This window comes from Clarias gariepinus, chromosome 8 (assembly GCF_024256425.1).
Source record: "Clarias gariepinus isolate MV-2021 ecotype Netherlands chromosome 8, CGAR_prim_01v2, whole genome shotgun sequence".
NCBI classification, from domain to species: Eukaryota; Metazoa; Chordata; class Actinopteri; order Siluriformes; family Clariidae; genus Clarias; species Clarias gariepinus.
The window spans coordinates 21,448,851-21,473,092 of NC_071107.1; the positions used below are offsets into that span (position 1 = coordinate 21,448,851).

At 36.9% G+C, this 24,242-nt stretch overlaps 1 protein-coding gene across 7 annotated transcripts; it reads right to left on the reverse strand.

Annotated features, from left to right (window-relative positions):
* Positions 1-1,396: 1,396 nt before the first annotated feature.
* On the reverse strand, positions 1,397-23,595 carry slf2 (SMC5-SMC6 complex localization factor 2). 7 transcript variants are annotated; one of them, XM_053502163.1, is made up of 21 exons: positions 23,337-23,595; positions 20,147-20,238; positions 19,307-19,734; positions 18,686-18,910; positions 18,524-18,557; positions 17,035-17,861; positions 16,284-16,363; positions 16,041-16,142; positions 15,791-15,958; positions 15,535-15,637; positions 15,003-15,090; positions 14,777-14,918; positions 14,578-14,665; positions 14,291-14,467; positions 6,494-6,588; positions 6,322-6,409; positions 6,078-6,200; positions 5,739-5,816; positions 5,124-5,210; positions 4,935-5,003; positions 1,397-2,959 (listed from the first exon to the last, which is right to left on the reverse strand). In XM_053502163.1, exons 2-21 carry the CDS (start codon positions 20,181-20,183, stop codon positions 2,417-2,419), a joined length of 3,582 nt encoding a protein of 1,193 aa, XP_053358138.1. In that variant the 5' UTR covers positions 20,184-20,238; positions 23,337-23,595; the 3' UTR covers positions 1,397-2,416. The 7 variants fall into 7 exon arrangements, with proteins under 7 accessions (XP_053358138.1, XP_053358139.1, XP_053358141.1 ...); XM_053502164.1 differs by lacking the exon at positions 23,337-23,595 and adding an exon at positions 22,084-22,234; XM_053502166.1 differs by lacking the exon at positions 23,337-23,595 and adding an exon at positions 22,074-22,234 and having other exon boundaries at positions 17,035-17,858.
* Between the last annotated feature and the right edge of the window lie 647 nt (positions 23,596-24,242).

A 24,242-nucleotide genomic window follows, 5' to 3' on the forward strand; every position in this document is an offset into this window, starting at 1 on the left:
AGGCAAGGTACACCCTGGACAATCTATCTTAGGGCACACACATACACTATGGGCAATTTGGGAACGCCAATTAGCCTAATCGGACTTTGGAAGGAAACCGGAGTACCTGGAGGAAACCCACCAAGCATGCACACAGAGGCCTGCATCGAACCTGCCTGTGAATCGAACCCAGACCCTGAAGGAAACCCACCAAGCATGCACACAGAGGCCTGCATCGAACCTGCCTGGGAATCGAACCCAGACCCTAGAGGCCTCCTAGCCATATGCCGCCTTTGGAAAAGACAAATTTTCAACAATCTTTCGTATTCCCTCATTTTAAAAAAGTTTAAGGCTGATTTGCAAGCCAGGAATGCACCAGTGTCTTCTCTTCTTTATCAGAAGTGAATCTTTGTCCTCATAGCACTGCTTTCAGGGCACAAAACTGGTGAAAGTCCAATGGAGCAAGATCAGGATACAATGTTGTCATGAGGCGTGGGCATGGACACTTGTATGACCTTCCTTGAATTTCCCTATCTATACACTATTTTGCGACAACACTTTCTCCATACTGCACACAAAGTATTTGATAAATAACAGAACCAGGTACACCCTCATTTTTGCTCACACTGCAGTTAGAAATGAACTGATGTAATATGTTCACACCTGCACAGCAGTGACTGCCAAGACAGTAGCATTGAATGGAAAGCGCTGATAAAATCGCTTATAAGCTGATAAGACAGAAGTTTTAATATAAACGGACTGTGGATAATTTTTGACTCACCCTCATGATTCTTGTTTAGATGTAACGTTTTAAAAGAACTTACGTGCACATTTCTAAGTACAAGAGACCAACTGTTGAAGCCTTCAGGGTGTCACCCTTGCACAAAAGAAAGGTATGGTATACCGTCCTAAAAGTGCATGTAAGGTGATTTGTAAAATACATTTAAAATCCACTGCATTGCAATAAATATATTCTTAACATCCACTGTATTGCAGTTATTAAATCAGCCAATCATCTGGCAGCAGGGCCAAGCATACATTTCTGTAGGTAATTTTCAAGAGCTTCAGTTAATGTTCACATCAAACATCAGATCACAGAAGTGTGAAAAACAAACAAACAAACAAACTGTGAGCCGAAGGTCTGCAGGCTGAAACACCTTGCTCATGAGAGATCAGAAGAGAATAGCCAGACTCAACCGACAACACACCTTGATGCGGATTGTCTACAGCCACAGAAGGAATTTTTTTGCAAAGCGCTGCTAACACACAATTAGTAAACTTTATGAATGTACAGGTGTCCCTAATAAAAAGTGTCATGAAAGCACAAATAAAAACCATGACAGACATATTGTACTGCAAAATGCAGTTATTCAGCTTAAAAAAAAAAAAAAAAAACGACAAAAGTTAAAGAAAGGAAAAATGTGCAAACTATTTTATTTTAAAACAATTACATAAATATTCATAACATCATGTATGTCTGATGTATACATACAGTGTGAACCAAAAGTCTGGATGCACTGGAAAAATTTATTCATAAATTTCAATAACTTTTCAATTACAAAGACACATTACAAAAAATTAGATTTGGTCCTTTCTATGCCACATTTTATACACATTTAGCTAGTTAAAGCTGATCATTACAGATGAATTGTGCAAAATTTCCCCAGGAAAATCACTGAGAATGACCTCAGGAGTATCATAAAAAAGTGGTTTCATCCAACTACAGCGTTCCTTTACTGGCATCAAAGTAAAGATCTGCAGTTCTAAATTTAAGTTAAACCTTAAAGGAATATGAATAGAAATTTTATATAGTAAATTTAAAATTGATAAATATAAAAAAAAACCTGTAGTTGTATCTAATATTCAGCATTAGCATAATCAATTATACACTATTTAGCCAGCAATTATACTTTCTTTTGCATATTATAACAAATGTAAACAAATTATTTATGGCCATAAAAAACATATATATTTTGATGTACAAAGTGCTTTACAGTTTACCTTCATGTATTTCACTTTTTACTTATTTTGCTCTTATTTTTTCCAGAAATATACTGTACACACAGTTTTAAGACACAGCAGATACCTTGGCAATATAAAAAAAAAAAAAAAAAACACATTAAGATATAAGCAGCTTCTATAAAAATGAAATGCTGTGAGAAAAAAAGAAAAAGAGAAAAGCTCCCTCTACAGGGTTTTTAAGACAGTACAGTGCATCATGCTTATTATACAAATGTGCTTGAGAATAAGTCTCTTTCACACTATGACACAGTGACTTTATCTGGGGATGTCAATGCCTGGTACAGTTGTATTAATAACAACAGAGACAGTCTACATTTCTCTGAAGAGTTAAAAAAAATTACTGCACAGCTTTAACTGTGTTAGGCTGCTTTTATACATTTGTGTGATGCTGGCAATTTATATTACAATTAGCCAATTAATAGTTATGTCTAGGTGAACATGTCCAGATTTCATTTAAAAGTACCTCTTTATTTGTTTTATGTAACAGATCTGCATCATCTACTTTGTCAGACTCATCATTTTCTCCCCCGGCAAGATCTCCATTTTTTTCTAGAGTCTCATCATCTTTAAGAAGCTCTTCTTCATCTTCATCCTCATCAGTCTCTACTGATCCATGAGAACAACTTCTAAGCAGTTCATCTATTAAAGAATCATCTTTTTTCTCCTCTGCTTCTTCATCATCCTGATTTCTAATGCTTTGTTCCTCTTTTATGTCAGATGGAGCCTCCTGAAACTCTTCAATCTTTTTTGGAATCTGTTCAACACTGTCCTCTAGCTGTTCCTCACTCTCCACGGGTACTTCATCTTTTTCTTCCATGCACTCTTCCTCTTCCGACTGGACAATATCAGACTCTTCAGTCAGTGACTCCTCTGCATCTTCCTGCTCAGTAAATTGGCTCTCATCCTTTAAAGACACTTCATCCTCAGGAAGAGGTTTCCAATAATCATATAGCTTCCCCTGGGTTTAAAAGAAAAAAAAAAGAATTACAGAACGATGCCCCAGCACAACACTGACAGCAAGACACTTTGAGGTATGTTGGGGTAGTTATCTGACTCGTCACAATCAGCTTTGTTTGCTGCCTGACCGCATAACTGCTTACAATGAAATAAATTCCTTATCTCCTAAAGGAGATACAGTGCAGGGGGGTTAGAGTTTGTGAGAGCCTGGTAAATCAAGGCCACTGGACAAACAAGAATAGCATGCAGAACCAGTCAAAAGTTTGAACAGAAGTTTGGAATAGTTCTTGTAAGAACAGTATTGTCAAGTGCATTTGCAAAACCAATCAAGCACCATGATGAAACTGGCTCTCACAAAGACCTTCCCGGAAAAACAAGACCTTAACGTACCTCTGCTGCAGAGGAGAAGTAAATTTATACCTCATTTCCACTACACTGGTGCTGGTGCCAGGTGCCGGTTGTGGTGCTCGGCCGGTGCTGGACTGGGAACCACCGAGAACCGGCCCGCATTTACACTAGACAGGAGCTCAGCGGGAGCTGCATGATAACACGTCACAGGCCACGCCCACTAAACAGAAACGACTATGGCCGAAGTCAGTTTACTGGTTATTCTCCAAACTAGTATTAAAATGTATTTCAGTATCCAAAAGCAGTTTATTCGACGTGTTATAAGTGCTAAAAGTCTTTCTTCAGTTTTTTTAGCTTATACATTATTTGGTCGGTTGTTCGTGTGAAGCCTGCGACTATTAGTTCTTCTCTTATTTCCTCATACACTTTTTTTCTTTCTTAAAGCACTTTCCAATTTCTGCTGAATCTCGGCGAATGTCCAAAATGCCAAAAAAAAACGCCTTTGTTTCATCCGCGCTCCACATTAACGGACTTTGGGTCTCCGCCATTTTTTTTAACGCTCCCTAAAACTCCGCCCACCGCTCGTGACGTCACGGGTTCTCGCAACTAGACCAGCAGAGTTTAGGGGCCAGTTCGGTGCTTATTTTTGGGCACCGTCCCTATTTTTTTTTTGTGGAAAAGCGCGGCTCTGGTTCCAAAATTGGGAACCAGCACGGGAACCAGAGCAGTGAAAAAGGGGTATTAGAGGTACCAGGATCAAAAATAACTAATTAACAGAACCTGGTGTTATGAAGGCTTTACAGGGTGTAAGTAGACATCTCAATCTCAACTGTTCAAAGGGGATTATTGCATATTTTGGACACCTTCAGTATTGCTTTACAATGTAGAAAGAAATAAACATCAGGAAAGATCGTGGAAATAGGTGTGTCCAAACTTTTGACTAGTTGTGTGACAAACTGGTTAGATGAAAAAGATTATGCATTTTTATAATATCACAAACTGACATTTAAAATATGTTTCATATTGTAACCCTGTCTGTTCCTCTAGTGGTGACCATGTCCATTATCTCCATTTTAACTTGGCTAGTGCATGCTTTGGCAAAATGTCTTTCTTCTGTTTTTAACACACCCAGAGTGAATGAGTACAGTTGCCATTGGTCATTAATTAGGTGTGCTGTTACACTGGGGTAGTTATGGTTACTCATTTACAGTATGTCTAGTGGCCTCCAGTAAAAGCTTTAGGGTCTTATATTTAATGTACTCTTGTAAAAATTAGTTTCCTTTAAAGGTAGCTCAAGCACACAACTTTGGGTTTATCCTAAATTTTATCTAAAACTTTTAATAATACTTGATGTTCAGCGCACCTCGTAAAGTTTCCTCAGTCATCTCATTATCCACATTAAACGTGCCATTATCGCACTCAGTCGGGTAACAGCGCTGCCATTATGAGAAGCCATTAGGATCAAACTTGTGTTTTATGCTCAATTTGGATTTAAAGGAAATGGTAACGTGAAAAATTACTTGATTAATCACATGCGTTAAAGATTTAATATTGGCAGCCCTAGCAAAAGGAATCTAACAGTATTTTTAATCATTCTATAATTAATCAGATACACAAATGTGTCTTACCTCTCGGGGTCTTGATCTTTGTAGAAGCACTTGCCATTTGGTATATATTCTAGCAACAAAGTCCTTAACCTAAAATAAATAAATAATATGTTATGAATATGGTTTTCTTTTCTTTATTTCCTTTTTCAACTGAACAGAAAGCTCATCTTTTGAGGAATAATTCATTGAAGTTTTAAAACATTACTGTACCTTACTCCTGTAAAGCATTTTCTCACTCTCCCTGATGTCGCACTTAACATGTTTCTCTAGTTCAGCGGACAGCAGCAGCAGCTCGTTCTAAAAGAGAGATAGCACTGTGTACAACTGGCCAAGTACAACTCCAATAGAACACAAGCTAGTACAGTGTTCCTGTGCCAGTCCACATTCTGAAAACTCCCACAACCTGACAATTAACTTATCTATGCTCATTATATCAGTTATGCCAAACCAAAATGGCAGATTGTAAGTGAATACACTGTTCCTTTAATAGTGTCAAATGACAAGCAATAAATGTTTACAGCATCACAGTGCTCAAAAGACCAGAACTGCTATTCAAAACTGACACTGAGCCCTTACATTACTAAGAACACTTAAAACACAGAATTCCACCTTTCCACCCACAAACCATCTATTAACCTTTGATTTATAGACTATAGCAGTTTATTTAAGCACCTTCTTAGATTTTCTTTTTTTAAAGAACGTTATCCAAGTTTTATAGTGTTAGCAATGGAGTGATGCCACGCAGTTGTCTCTATTGACAGGACTATTCAGCGTCTCATGAATACGCACAAACAAAGAGATCCTGAACCAAGATGTGATACTTACTCTCTGTGTTGAGGGTAAAAACTCAAAATTTGAGGCTTCATTTGTCAAAGCCAAAAGGCTATAGCAGAGGTAATAAGCCTAAAGAAACCCAGAATGTGTAAAATAAATGTGAAAAATCCATACTACAAAGTAAAGAAAGACAAAATTATGTAAAAATAAATAGATGTGAAACATCTGTAATCACAAAATCATGCACCTTAAGGTAAATTAGAAATAGCACAGATTTTATAATATGTTATAAAAAATGTTTGAAATACAGATGTAAGCACCATTTTGTAAAAATTCTTTGTTTTATATTATGAGGAAAAATGCAATGCTTTCCACATGCTCGGTGTTCACCTGCTGGTCTGGAGTAGTGGCAACATCATCAGACTCCTGTGGCTCTGTGATCTTTGCAGCCATCAAGCCCTTTAACAACATGGAGGGACGCATTCGAGGTAGGTAACGTCTCAGATCGGACAGCTGTGTGCAAGCCAAATGTAAGAATTGTATACTCTTAGTAAAATTAACAAGTTACTCAGACCAAATTATTAAGACTTTATCTTATTACAATATAACATAAAATAATTTAGATTCTTCTAACCTGAAATTCTGTGCATGATGGGGTATAAGTGCATCTGTGGTTTAAGAGTTTAGAGATGACCGACACACTCACGTGCCTCTTCAATTGCCTTCGTAGTGACAAACAAAATGACAATTAATATATTAAACAACATTAAAGGAGCATAATTAATTTTATAGAATAATTTACATACTTTCCCCGACCACTGTGAGGGAGAAGTTGTACCAGTCGTCTGAGGTTGTGGTGATCCTCACTGAGATTAGTAATGGCCTGGCAAACCTTAGGCAACTGCGCACAAACAAAAGAAGACGACGTTGAGAGATAACACAAAAACATATGTGTTTATCGGTCTGTACAAGGCACTGTTTGCAAAGCAAAACAAGATCAAAGTGTGCAAAAGCCTGTATAGTGCATGATTAAGGGCTTTTAAATGCAACCATCAGAGCTTCTCAAACACAGATATAGGAGCTTCTACAATTAGACTGCTATTTCTGACTCTTAACTCATTTAATTTTGTTCCTGTATAGTTAGATTTTTATTTTTTTTATTTATTTTTAATTTTTTCCAGTCACACACATCACGTCTCAACAGGACACACCCCGGTTCCATAATGGAAGCTCTCCTTTTTTTTTATAGATCTTTTTCACCGTGAAAATAAATCATCCAGTGAGTTTTAACAAATAATTTGAATTAAGATGGAATTTGATAAAAATGAAAAATGTGCTGCATTAGCACTTTGCCTGTTCACATTCCTGCTGGCCATATTCATCTCGAATATTTTGTGCTTTTTATAGACAGAACAGTCCACTTGAATACTGTAAAACTGTTTTAAGTGATTATCATAAACTTATTGAGCACTTTTATGCATCTCATTTTTATGATCAACAAAAAACATCTAAAAAGGACAAAAATATTGCAGATTTAGTAACGCCAGTAATTCTAATTCAAATAAATTAAGATGAAACACATAAAAAAATAATTAATGGCGGTGTCTAAAAAGAGGCGAGTGTGTGTAAAAGAGTGATAGAGAGAAAAAGAGAGCGAGCTGAGAGAAACTCCTATATTAAATGTACAGAATCAGTCAAAGGTTTGGACACAAGCTTGGAATTATTTTTTTACATTCCATAACAATACTGATTTTTTTTTTTCAACACTATAAAATAACACGTATAGCATTAAGTAATTAAGTAACAACAACAATAGTGAGTTATTTCAACAATAACGAGTTATTTTAAGTCATGTTGGTAAGCTGTTCTGGAAGAGTTCTTGCAAGAACAGCATTGTCAAGTGTGTTTGAAAAACCCATCAAGCACCATTATGAAACTGGCTCTCATGAAGACCTTCCCAGGAAGGCAAGACCAAAACATACCTGTGCTGCAAAGAAGTTAATTTAAACTTAGCAGCCTAAAAAAAAAATCAATCAATTAACAGCACCTCAGATTAGAGCCGTTATGAAGGCCTTAAGTAGCAGACACATCTCAATATTAATTGTTCTTTCTTTCTCTTTTTTTTAACGCCATGCCAGCTTCTATATGGCTATATTCATGGCGAGAAGCATTTTTGTTATTCAAGAACTAGATAAGATGTTTAAAAATGAATTTTTTCTAAGAATTTTAAAACCATATTTGGATTTACTTGTGTCAACAGTGTAAAACAAGTTCCTTAAAGGAGTAAAAGAGTTACTAGAGTTTGCATTACTAGGTGGTTGTCCTGCATCCTCAATAAACAAGCTACAGTTAGTCCAAAATGCAGCCGCCAGGGTTCTCACTAGATCCAGAAAATATGATCATATAACACCTATATTATCATCCCTGCACTGGCTACCTGTTCAATTTAGAATTAATTACAAAATAGTACTACTTACATACAAGGCTTTAAATGGTTTAGCTCCCTCATACCTAACCAGTCTTTTGATACGCTATAATCCACCACGCTCCTTAAGATCACAAAACTCCGGACTTCTGGTAATTCCCAGAATTTTAAAATCTACAAAAGGGGGCAGGGCATTTTCATATTTGGCTCCAAAGCTTTGGAATAGCCTTCCAGACACTGTTCGGGGAGCAGACACGGTTTCCCAATTCAAAAGTAGGCTCAAGACGCATCTGTTTAATCTGGCATACGCGTAACTCAACCCATAACCTCATACTCCATTACACTTATCCTGAATGGCAACTACGCTAATTCTCTCCATCTTTTCTGTATTTTTCTACCCATCCTGAGACATCTGGAGATTGTGCCAGCTTCAGTAGACAAAGGCCAACCCTGCGAGGCTGGAGCTACACATCCTGCTCCTGTGCTTCCAGTGATCTGACCCCATCTGCCCTCTGCACCTACTGCTGAACTGAATCTACACAACTTCTGATATATTGAACTTTCACCTGCACAACACACTTGATGTTATTTCTATCTGTTATCACCCAGATGAGGATAGGTTGCCTGTTGAGTCTGGTTCCTCTCAAGGTTTCTTCCTATTGCCATCTCAGGGAGTTTTTCCTTGCCACTGTCGCCGTCACCCTTGGCTTGCTCATCAGAGACATTTCATTCATCATTCATTCATTTAATTATTATCTAGACACATTTTTCTCACACATACACACTTCCAAATATTTTCTTTTCTTTTCTTTCTTAAAAAAATAAAAAATAAAAAATCTTTCATTTTTTTCTTGTGAAGCTGCTTTGGGACAATGACCATTGTTAAAAGCGCTATATAAATAAAATTGAATTGAATTGAATTGAAAGTTACAGTCAAATAAAATATGTTTAATGGACAACTGGGTTCTGCATGTTGAACATTGTGGTGGGTTTTCTCCTGACAGTAAAAATGTGTGTTGCTTTTGTGTGTCCTATCCTCCATCTTGTATAGGTCACTTGATCCAAGCGATTTCTAAAAGGAAAAGTACGTCTAGATCCAACATCAGAGTTTATTTGATATAGTTTATTATTTGAGCATTGGTCCCATTCTGTTGCCATTAATTTTTGATAATTCATTCAAAACTGGCTTTAAATCTGAGGAGGGAAAAAAACATCTGACTGGTCTTTTAGACAATGCTTTCTTGGCAGCTCTGTCCGCCTTCTTATTACCAGGGATTCCTGAGTGTCCGGATATCCAACAGAAAACTATGTTAAAGTTATTGGCTTCTAAGAATGACACCTTTGTTAGTATTTCCACTATTGTTGGATGCTCTGTTTTTATATTTTATAATGCTTGGAGACATGATTTTGGGTCCGATATTATTAGGTAATCCTTTCGTGATGTGGTTTCAATGAATTTCAAAGCCATGAGCAAAGCACTTGCTTCTGCAGTAAAAATTTATCTTTGATCTGGGATGCGTACACTCTGCTGTAGTAGGTTTGTTGCAAAGGCTGCTGCCACTTTATTTCCTGATTTTGATCCGTGTATACTGGGGTATGCTGTGGTAATTTTCTTCTGATGTCCAAAAACTGTTGGTGATATTCGGATGGGTCTTAGACTTCTGTTTTTTTTTCCTAGATCCAGGTAGATGTTAGGCTTTTTGAGGTTCCATGGAGCAACTCTGCAAAAAAGTGTCTGTTCTAGGTTGGTCAAGTCAACTTTCAGGTTCTCTAAATGTGGTTTAATACGTAAACCAAGTGGGTGGATATAGTTTGGTTTCTTTTGATAAATTGTTAATTGTTGATTTGTGAAGACTGCTGGATTTTCCTTATTTGTTCTCAGCTTGATTGTATATTCTAGTGCCAATTTTAATCGTCTGTTTTCCAAGGAGGGTTCATTAGCTTCGACATACAGACTTTGGATTGGTGATGTTCTGTAGGCTCCTAATGCCAGTCATATGACTTGGTGATGTACAGTGTCCAGAAGGCGTATATATGATTTCCTGGCTGAACCATAAATTATACTTGCATAATCCAGTTTTGATCGAATTAAAGTTCTATATACACTACTAAAGTTTTAGAACACTTGCAAATTTCTTTTATTGTTTTTAGTCATTTATTTTCTACATTCTAAAACAATACTACGGATTTCAAAACTATAAAATAGCAAATATGGGATAAGGTAATTACGTAGCAACAAGAAAAACAACAGTTAGTTGTTATTTTAAGACACAGAGGTCATCCTTTCGGTCATAGTTCTTGCAAGAACAGTATTGTCAAGTGCATTTGCAAAATCCGTCAAGCACCATAATGAAACTGGCTCTCATAAAGACCATCACAGGAGGGCGAGACCAAAACCTACCTCTGCTGCAGACAAGAAGTTCATTTAGAGTTATCAGCCTAAAAAATGACCAATTAACAGCACCTCAGATTAGAGGCGTTATGAAGTCTTTACAGAGCATAAGTAGCAGAAACATCTCAATATCAACTGTTCAAAGGAGATTAATGCATTTTTTGAACGCCTTTCGTATTCCGTTACAATGTAGAAAGAAATTAAAATCAGGAACCATCATGGAGTTAGGAAGTATTCAAAAAATTTTGAATGGTAGTGTATATTTATTAAAGTTGAACTGTCTGCTCCCCATTTGGTTTTGGATAAAATCTTTAAAATATTCATGGCTTTGAAACATTTCTTTTTAAGAAGTTTAATGTGTGAAATAAAAGATAATTTGCTGTCAAGGGTGACGCCAAGAAATTTAGTCTCTTAAACGACTTTAATGGGGGTTCCTTCCATAACCAACTCTGGTTCGTTATGTAGTGATCGAAGCTGGCAAAAATGCATGCAGACGTTTTTTGTTTGTGAGAACTTGAAGCCATTCTGGATTGACCAAGATTCTATTTTATTTATCTTCTGTTGGATTTTCCGCTCAATAGTTATGTTCTTACTTCTGTAGCAAATGCAGATATCATCTACATATAGACTACAAAGTACGTCAGAACCAATGTTTTTAACAATACTATTAATCTTAATATTAAAAAGTGTTACAGATAAAATGCTTCCTTGAGGTACTCAAAGTTCTTGTTTGTGCAGTTTTGATTATGTGTTTGCTACTTTGACTCTATAAACTCTATCAAATAAGAAACTTTGAATAAAGTTGGATTTCTGCTTTATGCCAAGCGGATGGAATATTTCCTGATATCCAGATAGAGTTAAAAATGTTGAGCAGTTTAAGAAAAAGGTAGGGTAAATTCTTTAAAAATGAATAGTGGATATTATCTGGTCCAACGGCTGTATTGTGGGATTTTTTGATGGCTCGTTGTAGTTCTTCCATTGAAAAAGATTGGTTGTAGGGCTCTATATTACTGGAGTTATCCAATAACTGCATAACTGCATTCCTCTAAAAGCAGAAATGCAGTTTTCAATTGAGTTCTTTTTGAAGGTTTTTGCTAAAATGTTCGCAATTTCTTCTTTTGATGTCAAGATTGAATGATTCTGTTTGATATGTTGTATTTGTGGACCATTATTTTCTCCTTTAATTTTTCGTATCAGTTTCCATTTTTTACTTGATGGAGTGTTTGTTGACATGTTGGAAACAAATCTCAGCTTTCCTTTTTTACTTCATTTATGGTTCTTCTTGCTTGTGCTCTCTTAATTTCAAGTTTGATAAGATTTGTTGTTGTTGGGTATCTGAAGAAAAGTCTTTCAGCTTTTTTTCTTTCTTTTTTAGCCTCCTTACACCTCTCATTAAACCATGCAATTCGTTTAGATGTTTTATTTAGAGATGTTCTTGGAACTGTAGTTTATGAGAGTTTCTGGAAATTTCTGCATAGCGTGTGGGCTATGATCTGGGAGGTTAGCAAATCTTTCATAGCAGAGAGATTGAAAATGATACCAGTTTGCCTTTTTTATTTGCCATTTTTGTACTTTTACTACTTCTTCTCTTCCTTTGAAAGTAGCTATAATTGGAAAATGATCACTTCCACATAAATCTTGATGTACTTTCCATGATAAATCTAAAAAGAGTTCAGGCTGACAAATTGTTAAGTCGATTGGGGAGTATGTTCCATGTCCTGGGTGAAGATATGTATTTGATCCATCATTTAAAATACATAGGGTATGGTTTTCAATAAAATCTTCAATCTTCTTTCCTTTTGCATTGCAGTGATTACTACGCCAAAGGCAGTTATGGCTATTTAAATCTCCCATTAAGATAAAGGGAGATGGAAGTTGAGCAACTAGTTGGTCTAGTGCCATGTGAGAAACAAGAGCTCGGTTGTTAAACTTTGGTCAGTTGAAGGTCATCAGAAGGAGATCCACTCTGGACTCCTGTATTCTTTGTCCTTGGGAGTAGATTATTGTGGTTAATGGTTTGGGGTTTATCTTTATGCATCTAGGTGATATCTGTCTGGCAATCAATTGTCTTCACAGTTTTTTTGACCACACAAGCAAACGTTTCGTTTAAAGCGTAAACAGGAGCAGCAGCTACCATCTTCCTTGCTTCAGGGTAACTGATCCTCTTTAAACATCTGACCTTCTGTACTTCTTTTTCTTTGATCCACATGGGACATTGTTTTGATGCAGCTGAAGGATCGCCTGAGCAATTACAACATTTGGATGGCCTTTCACAGCTCTCTTTGTCATGGTCTCCTTCCCCACAATTACAACAAATGTGTTCATTTTTGCATCCATTCGATCCATGACCATATTATTGGCAGTTGAAACACCTAAGGGGATTACTTATGAAGAGATCTACTGGAACACTTATATACCCAATCAGAATTCTTTCTGGGATTTTTGGTTTATTAAATGTGATAATGTATGTATTTGTTTTAATTACTCGTTCTTCTCTTTTGATTATTATTCTTTTTACATTTATTACTCTTTGGGTCTTAAGTTCGTTTTTTAATTCTTCATCGACATCATCCAGTTCTCTGGTACGGATTACCCCTTTACTATAGTTCATCGTTGGGTGTGGTGATGTCTTAACATGTATCCCAGCTAACATGTTGGCATGTAATAAATTTTCAGCATTGGCCTTTTTGTTACATTCCACAAGATTTTTTTCCAGTTTGTAATTTTTTTTACTTCTTGTACCATTTCTGCTATTCCCGTAAAAACTTTTTGTACAGTAAAAAGGGAAAGTTTGATTGGGAGATCAGAAGAAGAAGCTTCAATGATAATAAATTTTGGCCAGTCATCATTACTTGTCGTAGAAACTTCGTCTTTCCAGAAGTGTTGTCCATATCCAGGTCCAAAAAACGTTGTTTTTTTTTGTTGTGTTTCGTAGCCCTATTTTAAGTTTTTTCTTTTCATCATCTCTACTCCTCACCCACCTTGGAGCCCAAGAAATAGGGATGCACAGCGCCGCAGAATATACTTAAGCAAAGTAAGCAACAAGTTGCTCAAATCACTTAATTGACCCTTAGCCAAAGTCTCCAATGAGTCTGAAAGTTACTGATGTTCATTGATCTCAGAACACAGGAGTATGCTTTGGACAGCCGATTGATTGGATCGAGCCATTCCAACCACCTGCCTAGATGAAGTAGGAGCCAAAGTGTCGTGTTGAAATAATAGAAGGCGCAGCAAACCACATTTCTCAGAAACCAGGATCTCTTCCTTCACCGACACGGGTCGCAACACTCAGCAAACAAGTTGTTCCTTATAATAGAATTGAGATGGTGGGGATCAATTATTCTCCGGGTCCCTACGAAGTGATGAAAGTTCTACCAAGCATGTAAGGATAAAATAGTAGAAGAGTTTAAATGCGACCCTCGTAAGGGGGGCTTAAGGGTTAATCTCCCTTGCCCAAGGGGAATACCCTAGCACTACGTAGGGAAGGAGTGTGCCACTTTTCCTTTCACAGGCTGCCATCACAAAGATGGGTCCTGTGCCGTACCCGGTATCAACTGTTCAAGTTTTTTTTTTAATTAAGATGAAACATATAAAAAAATAATTCATGGATAATCAAGAGATTATTGGATATCTTGGATGCCTTCAGGGTTGTTTTAAAATGTAGTTTTACAATGAAGAAAGAAATAAACATCAGGAAAGACGATGACAATTATAAGGTGTGTCCAAACTTTTGTTGGTAGTGTACATGTTGATACAGATCTTATTGTGGTATCTAACGTGTCTAACCTGCAGTTCCCAGTGTGTCATGTTGCTGAGGATGTGCTGTAGCAGGCAGCAGAGGTCTCCAGTTGGCAGCAGCTGTAAATGTGTCTCTAGACTGACTCTGCACACCAAAGTCAACAACAGCAGCAGCTCCTCATCACTGTACACCATTGGACACAAGGCTGCACAAATTGTCAGGTACTACACGAGGACAAACACACAGCTGGCATCAAAAACACATACAAATTCAAACCATGAAATCATGGAATTCTGAAAACATATAAATCAAACAGTATCTTTTCTAAAATTACCTTGATAATGTTCACAAAATTATGCTGTGGAAATGGGTCACTTTCTTTTTCAGGCCTTGTACCATCAGGCTTAATTTCCAAACTCTCTCTAGCAAAGAACAGCAAGTACATTTTAAAGATATGTTTTAAAATCCACAAATCATAGTAAGTAAACCGCTGATAGGGAAGGTTTTGAGTTGCGCAGATGCCCAGTACTCACAGCAGATCTCCCTCAGTGAAAGGGGGTTGTAGATCCTCTAATGGAAACAAACTGACAAATGATACACCCATGTTGATGAAGACTAGTGCAACATCCTGTATACTGGGCACCCACACCATAAACTTCTTATTGTTTTTCTCCACTACAACACATGAACAGCAAAAAATGTAAATATACACGCCAGTAACACAGAGCACTTACTGTACAAAGTCACATCATAGTATACCTATTTGTGTAGCAGCGGACAAGGCAATAGACTTCATGTCCTGAAGAATCTGGTCACAGATGACGGGGTTTGGGTGGACTGACATCATCTGTCGTTTAAATTAAGAGTTATCACATAAATGCATAACTGCACCATCTAACAAACAAGAAAAATTTATATCAAGAATTCACAAGAATATGAAATAAATAAGCTAACATTTTACCTAATTAACATTGCTGAAAGACATTAATGTTGTGCAATGACTAATTTTCTATGCATTTTGTAAAGTCATGTACGTTAAAGTTAAATCGACGAAATTTAATGACTGTCCTTAGGCTTAGAGCCGTTTTCCAAGTAAGCAGAGAAAGCTATAAGAACGCTTGTATAGAATAATAATAATATATAGTAATAAGTTATTAGATATTAGATTAGAGTTATAACTGCTGGAGCATTAATGTGTAAGCATATGAACTCAGTTTAGTGCACATTGTGTGTAAATGTCTGAAAGGATATGTGTGTATCGAGAATGTGTCTGTAATGTAAAACTCATTGCCTGAAAAAGCCAGCGGGTGACCTGAGGCTGGCAAGGGGAAGACGAGTAGGCTCTTCTAAACAATCCTGTACACAGCTGCAGCACAAGCTGTTCTGAACGCGCTCTGCACAACGAGAAACATGCGTTTAGCACAAAGATGTCTCATTAGCCACGTACCTTTTAGACTGCCAAATCACGTTGTGTAGACTATGAAATAAGCTTTCACATGTTTTGGCATAAAGCATTTCTATTCCTTATATGCAGGTTTAGATCTTACTGTAGAAGTCTCTCCTGTTCTCTGTTTTTTGGGGTAACCCCAATCTTCCTCAGGTCCAGACTCTGATGGCTGAAGAGTCGGCCAGAGTTGTTCAGAGCGAAAACTTCCTCTCCAGGGTGGACGTCTCTTATGACGCACGAGCTAACTGAGAATCTCTGTAAGAATTCCCTAATGAACAAGAACAGATGTCAATTTGCATAACTGTTTGAAACTTTTCAATATCTCACAGTATAAACACCAACAGAAATACTTTTGCTCATGTGAAAGTCCTGCTTCAGCATTTTCATCTTCATCCAGTTTCAACAGATCTTCTTTACAAGCTTGAAGTAGCTGCATTTCAAGCTCCTTAGCTCTATAAAAATACAAAGTAAACGAAGTATGAAGTCAGATAACTATGAATGTCGTGTGTCTTTTGCCTTGCAAAAGAAAATAAAAATAACATGTTTTGATTTTTTTGCATGAACAGTTTTAACGTACACATTTCCTGACTTACTTTTGATTCTGCTCCTTCTCCTTCAGCATTTGCTCCAGTGTGTTCTTGTAATTTGGAGCCTTACTTTTAAGATCCTCCGGCTAAAAAAGAAAAAGAATTGTAGATCAAGATACAAAGTTGTTTAAAAAAGTAATCTGGTCAATTTTGGTTGTTTTTAGATGGAATACAGTTAACCATTTTAAGATTTTGGAAAGTAAAAAGGGTGAACCTTTTTTGGAAAAAGTCTGATTATAATGAATCTGAATGTAATGTAATCCTAGCAATAGTAATTTAAAAACATTCATGCAAATCTGGCACCTCCCTTCAGCGTTTTCCCCAAAGCCATACCTGCAAAATAGAAGCTAAAGCTAGAATGCCCAAATGCTAGTGCAAGCAAGGGGAATTTATGAATTGACAGGCAACATGACTGATGGGCCCAATTGGTTGAATATTGGCAATTTGCATATGGAATTTGTTTGTTTCCTCCCATTAGCACAGCCTGGGGAATTCATAGAGTAGTACTCTTTTAAGGAGGAATTTTATAGCTTCTCATTTTATAAACTGACAAAAAGGCTAATTCTACCTTTACAGCTTGAAGACAATATTTATCATGGCATGCAGAATATGTCCAGTTATAATTCGAATTTTACAAAGTATAGGGAAATTTCCAATCAGTCTATCAACCAGTTTTTTTTTTTAACCTATTTTCATTAACAATGCACCACTACTATATTTATATATTAATTTACTATGTGTGCTAATGTAAGCTTACTGCAAGTTTAAAGCCTGGAGTGCTGGGCTCAGAGAATGTTGTCTTCTCTGGAGTGTCAGGTACACGAGTGCTCCCCTCCAGGATCTCCTTTAAAGATAGCAAATGATCCTCCGCACTACTATGGCTGCTGCTGAGGCTGAGAACACAGCTCTCTACCTCCATTTCCTCACCTAGCTCCAAATCTATGGGGTCCTTCCACACCAGGTCTTGCTTATCTGCTACATCCTTCCTTTCTTTTGTAATGGTCTTTGAATTGTGTGAGCCCATGATGTTAAAAAAGGGGGGTGATGTAACTTCTTGCTGGAGAGGATTGCAGGTCTTAGACTTATCCATATGGCTTGGCACAGAACTTGTGTATGAGAAGACCGGCGAACTTTGTTTCTTATTAAGTTTGCTAGAAAGTGAGTGACAAGGGTCAGTAGTGGATGAGTTGTCAATAAGCCATTTATTTTCAGTAGACCTTTTCACTTCTTCTTTTTGATGACCTGTTCCATCGACGACAATGCTTAGGATTGTCGAGAGTTTATGACTTTCTGGCCTTGGTTCTTGAAAAAGCTGTTTGGATACATTGTTGGTAGACTTTATCCTGTCTCCAGCATGATTGTTATTTGTTGGAGATTTTTTCTCATTTAGAGTCAACACAGAGGAATTAGTTGTCTTCAGGAAGGCACATTTGACAAACTTTGGCGGTGAGCTGACATTTGAAGAACTGACACAAATCGGAGTTGGGACAAATCCAACATCTTCCTGACACAATCTCTTGCCATCTCCGTGTCTTTCTGCACTGGATGTTCTCCGTCTCTTCAAGGATAGAGATCTGACACCTGCTACCAAAAGAGAAAAAAATGCTGAAAAGACAGATTGAATGAGACATGCCTTCAATCCCATGGTGCTTTAAGCCCAGCTCAGACTTTGATCACTTTTGCTATAATCACTACAGTTTTAAAACTGTGAGTCTGATATGCCCCTAAACAAAATAAAGGCAAAACTAAAGCACAGAAAATACTGTTCATGTCATTCAGGATGATCTTTGAGGATGGTACTGAGAATGGAGTTCTGACCCATGTCAGCAACAATATGTGAAATGGAATTGATTTGTAGCAAAAATTGTGAAAGTGGCAACTATGCTTTACTGTCCATTCACTACAAACCCACAGTATTTAGACTCCATCCTTATACTTCGTAAATTACTGTTGTTATTATTATTACTATACTCCTGGATGTAACATTTTGGCAATGCTGCACATTTCATAAACACAGATTCTCCACATTATTTCCAGAAAACTATTAAACTAGTACTCCATACAATGAATAGAAGACAGTTTTAGAATTGGACAGTAAAAAAAACCATTCATATAAGTAAAATTTTTTTACAGTATGTTACTCCTAAAGTGCGGAAAACTGGAGAACTCAGACAATACAAATATTCAAAACTGGAATCTTCATTTGGAATATTAGGGAGCTATACAGTGTCAAACATAAAAGATACCTGGTGTATTTGCTTGGTGATGTGCATGTTCTCCCTACAGCACAATGAAACAAACATCATATTAAAGATATATGATTTTAACCGTGATCATCATCAATTAAGAATTACTTCTAACATGATTTCTCAGAAAGCTCTCTGAACAATCTCTCTGATTAATATTACCTGGCTAAGTAAAGATGAACACTGATCCCAATCGCTCGGTTTGTGCATCTTTTTAACAGATGGTTGGCTTTGCTGACTCGCACTACTTTGAAAACTCTGTCTTCTCTGAGAGTTAGGTGGAGCTAACGCTTTGTGGCTCTCAGACTTAGAAGAGGAAATGAGCGGCGGATGCACAGAGGGCATCTTTTGCTGACTGTTACCTGTCTGCAGCACAGACCCTCCAACCTAAAAATTATATATTAGAGAACATCTGTTAAAAGAATATATATTGCTGAATACCCGCAAATACTGAATTTTATTTTGCCAGATCTCAAGGAAAGAAAGAAAGAAAATAAAGAAATAGCATATAAATAAGACCTATTGCTAGTCTAAATAGTATATAACTATAGTTTGGGGTGGTTTCACTAAAGAATATAAAGCAAGAAGAGTACATGATGGGCCATATTTCGCGAATAAAATAATGAAAAAATTATAATTATTTTATAATTTGAATAATAAATGTAATTAGATAGATGTACATGAACTCATCTTGTCATACTCTGGAGGAGGGCTACTTTCCAGAAACAGAGATTTTTGCTATTATGAAAAAATTACATTATCTAAGAAATATGTTTTAGTTACCTTTAAATTCTCATTCAACTGCTTACAGAAAGCGAGGGCAAATTCTTTTTCTTGAACATATGAATTCTTCCTTTGTAAAGAAGCATTTTTTTTCCTAGCAGATTGGCAGGATCTGTCATTATCCAAGTGAATGTTATTGTTAAATTGGACTTTTCTCATTGGTACAATGCCATTAGTGGGACTCTTCTGGCTTTTTGCAATAATTTTTTTAGGGCCTGCAGAAAACACTGTTGAAGATCTATCCCTCCCTCCTTGCACAAAAGTTTTATGAGGAGGAGGTGTGCATTGTACGAGTGGGTTTAAAGGTTTCAGAGTGTGTTCATTCTTTTTATTCGTCCCCTGAGGTGAGCTTTGTGGCACTGAGTGATCTCTTCTTCTATCATCAACTCTGTGATGTGTTGGACCACCAAGTGGAATGTAGTCTTTCACTAGAACAGAACAAAGAGAAGGAGAAGTTATGTTTGTTCTACTCAAGTATGATGCATTCACTGAAGACAACACCGCATTACCCAGGAAACCCCGTGCCACACACCCTAGCCACAATGTTAGTTTTACAGAAATGCTTAGATTTACTTTTAGCAGCTGAACCTTAAGAACATCCCCAGCCCCCGAAGAAGCGTACCCTTGCCATGCATGAGCAGAAGGTCAGGGGTAGAGATTGCATGAACAGCACGTCACAGCGCCTGCTCTCAAAAGTTAATATTGCTGCTGTTAGATGATGCACAAAATAGATGCATTCCATACCATGAACTGTATTAAGTTAGTAATTATTTAAGGGACAGAAACTATTAAAGCTAAACAGGCTTTCCAGTATATACCATACTAAAGTGCATCTCTCACCCATGGAGGTGATATGTTGCCTGAGGTTACTTTTCATTTTAAATTTGAAGAAAGTAAAGATGGTGTGTGTCCTTAGGGGTCTTCTAATTCATCTGGACAGAGACAAAGGCACGTGAGTTTGAATATAAAAGTCTTTTTAATATTTGACGAAACGAGTGCTCATTATAATACAAGCACAGCAAACCTTTTTCTTAACTAAATTCCACAGTAAAAGAACTCAAAATGGGTTAAAGCTTTGACATTGGGTTGAGCAAAACGCTGCTTGATTTTCACAAGTTCTCTGTGTATCTGTACTAGTCCACTGTCAACTAATCAAATGGTCAGTAACAGTAAAAAAAAAAAAAAAAAAGTCACTGATACAAAATATTACAAAATAAGGGTAAATGCTGTGTGGATGACAAAGAACTTATAGGCAGACAGTAGACACTGTGGCCTTGTTCATAAAACAAGCATGTTCAGTGACAAAAGTGCTCATACAGACACACTCAGAGGAGTAAGGGAAGTCAGAATGACTTTGCACTGATTTGCATTGACCTTCACTCTCAAAGTGAAGCACCAAAAAAAAAAAAAAAAAAAATATATATATATATATATATATATATATATATATATATATATATATATTCCAAGCTGACTACACCAGAACACATCCTAGTTCTTTTTCGTTTTAATTAATTGTGTGTCTATGTATGTATATGTATACACATGTATTCAAATTCAATTTTTGGGACTTCTATACAGCCAGATTACTGTTAATATTTATTCTAGAATGCATCTTAAAACATATGAAATTAAATTCATAATAAAACAACCATAATGTGCAAGCCATACGAACATAATTTTTACAGTGTCATGTCTTTTTAGCAGGGCTGAGAAATATCATATAATAAAATACTTATATTGTGATAGATTGTGCCTGTGAGAACCATGACATCTTTTTTAACATGCCTTTTAACTAAGAGTTGGTAGCAGCTGATTTGATGTTTCTACTGTATGTATTGTATGTAAGCATACGTGTGTTATCTTTACATTAGTAAACTTATTATTATTGGAAATCATATAAATGGTAATAATACACAAAAAACATATTTTGCATGAGCAGTTAGAACCTACTTTAACCTAATCCACTAAACCATTTAATGACCATTAATAATGTAATTATGCTATTGTTGTTCTTTTAGCTGCTCCCATCAAAGGTTTGCCATAGCGGACGATCCAATCCACATTTGGCACAGGTTTTACCGGATGCCCTTCCTAACACAACCCTCCCATTTCATCCGGGTTTGAAACCGGCACTGGGGTTTGGGTATTTTGGCTGGGAATCAAACCTACAGATATATAATTTTAATATATAAATAATGATATTTATCCCTATCGCAAGATTCTGTTTTAGGAACCATTACCAAAAAAGTGAGAAACATGTCTACATGTTTAGTTAATAACATTAGAGACTGCAGATCCACAGTAAACACTAGCTTTCCAGGAGATCATCACTCACACACATCTTTGTCTGAATCAAACACTTCAAACCAGATATAAAGCAGTTTCACTTCTACAGAATTAGGACATTTACAAATAGCAAGTTTTAAAGTAAATTAAGTGTAAATATTTTACAAAAAATAAAAGAAACACTCTGTACAGTAATGTAAACTGACAGTACTGTTAACCCCGGAGTTCCCTAAACAAACTCTGCCGGTTACCTAACTTCCGCGGTAACAGACAAAGACAAGCTCTACATTTTAATATATATTACAGCACGTGACAAATATTTATTTTTATATAAATAAACTTATCAGACGTCGTACTGATATTTTCGGGAGAATGCAAAGCATGTCTCCTGCCTATGTAAACACTTGCTAATTTGTGTTAGCCACTCGGGTGCTGAGTAAGGAGGAGATAATGTAGACCAGCTAGATCGTTTACATACCTGTACTTACATGACGAAATTAAATTTGTACCTTCACTACATTCTCGTGCTGGAAGGAAGGCGAAAATTAAAGATAAGCTATAGTCAACTGAATGACATCTTTATAAAGAGAAAAATCACCCTCTATCTTAGAAGCCGCCCGCCATCAGTAAGTGGGCGGAGTCAGCGCAATAGTTCCGTTTCAATTTCAAGGAAGTCACGCCTCATTGCGGGATTGGCTACTGAAAATCAGTATGCCGATTGGACTGTTCGGACGTCATTCAACAATATGCGCACCTACGTGAAATGGTGCCGTTTTCAACTAAGGACTTTGTTTTATTACTTTTATTAGAAGTGAAGAAAGTACACTTCTGAGATCTTGTTTCATAGCTTCTTGCTTAAAATATGTTGCAGATTATCTGTAAATTATTCATTAAGGATACTGTTTATCCTGTACAGGGTTTTTTGAGCCTTCCGTCTGATCAGATGAAATGTGTGATCATCTGTTCAACCACAAGCTAAAAAATGCTTCAAAGGCATCCTCACCTTCATGTGGCAGTAAAACACACACCACATAAAAAAATAAACTTATTAAAATAGTTTGTGTTTTTGACTGATCCAATACAGCTTCAACTGCAGTCAATTTGGTACATTTTTGGTCAAATTCAAATAGTGTATCATACCTAGACTGTAAACATAAATTGATTTAAACAATTAAGGTTTTTTTTCGAATTAGTTATAACAGCAACAAAAAAACAGCAAAAAAAAATACAGATTTATGCAACAGATGTTGAGTTTCGTTTTAGACGCGGATTATATTTAAAGGCTAATGACTGCCCTCTACAGGCGTAAAAGTGGATCTGCAGTATTTGAATCAGCAGCTCCCTTTAGCCTTAAGCTTAAATAGTGTACTATGAGGTTAGCATGGAGGTGTTTATACAGTGTCCCTTGTAATAAGTTAAGTGTTTCCCCCAGTGACGAAACACTTAACTTATTACACTTTAGTAATGTAAACGTGTAAACACAAAATTGTATTCTCGACCTGTTTGAGGCAAAGATATAAGGGGTTTAAAATATAAATAAATGAATAAAATAAAATCTTGGTGTGTTTTTTTTTTCCAAGTTACAGTAGCGTTTGGTCATCTTCCGTAGCTACCACTTGACCACATGAATTACTTTCCGTTCCCTGTGTGAAACTCTAACGTAATAGCTAGATACATAGGGGAATAGATTGTTATAAGCTGTAAATATGGTGCTGAATATTTGTAATAAAATGTAGGTTACCTGACATGACTTGCAGATTTGCAGTAGACACATCTCTGACAATAAAAAAAGATGTTTGCCAGAGTTTTATAGCCAGCTCCTGACACTTTTGAACGGTCCCTCGGAGTGATGTGTCGTTTAAGAACGAGTCGGTTCCTTCAGGCAGATTTTTTGACTCGGCTCTTTTAGGTGTAACCGCACCATATACGTACTACAAATAAATAAGGAATAACATCTGAACATCAAGACTAATCATTGAGCAAAATACTGCAACTGCTAAATTATAGCATTTGCTTTTATGTGCATGGTGAAGCCTTAACAGCTGCATTTCAAAAGAAGCACGCTGACGTTCAACTCCTGTATGTTGTGGTTTGCTATCAGGAAGGGCTTTTTTTTTTCTTTCGAAGACAGCCTGCTGTGCAGGTGTCATCTCGTTTATTTAAAAACTGAACAACCCCAAGTATACTTTACTCACACACTCACTCAAATATCTTCCATACCGCTTTATCCTGTATTCAGGGTCGCGGGGCCCTGGAGCCTATCCAGGGGAGACTTAGGGCACGAGGCAATGTACACTCTGGACAGGGTGCCAATCCATCGCAGGGCACACACACATTCACACACTACGGGCAATTTGGAAACGCAAATTAGCCTAACCGACATGTCTTTGGACTGTGGGAAGAAACCGGAGTAGATGGAGGAAACCCACCAAGCATGGGGAGAACATGCAAACTCCATGCACTCAGAGATGGGAATCAAGCCTGGTCAGGAATCAAACGCGAACCCTGGAGGTGCAGGGAGACAGTGCTAACCACTACACCACCATGCCCCAAGTATACCTATAGTATGAAATTCTGAAGCGCTTATAGTTAAATGTTTTTATCAGATCCACCATTTTTCTCCTGCAGGGTAACAACCATCTTCTCC

Excerpts from the sequence above, each read along its gene's own strand:
- slf2 (XM_053502163.1), bottom strand. The coding sequence starts at position 20,183 with ATGAAAAGTAACCTCAGGCAACATATCACCTCCATGG. Across the intron at positions 18,558-18,685 it reads GTTCATCTTTACTTAGCCAG|GGAGAACATGCACATCACCA; the intron begins GTAATATTAATC and ends ATTGTGCTGTAG. Across the intron at positions 16,143-16,283 it reads GAGAAGGAGCAGAATCAAAA|AGCTAAGGAGCTTGAAATGC; the intron begins GTAAGTCAGGAA and ends GTATTTTTATAG.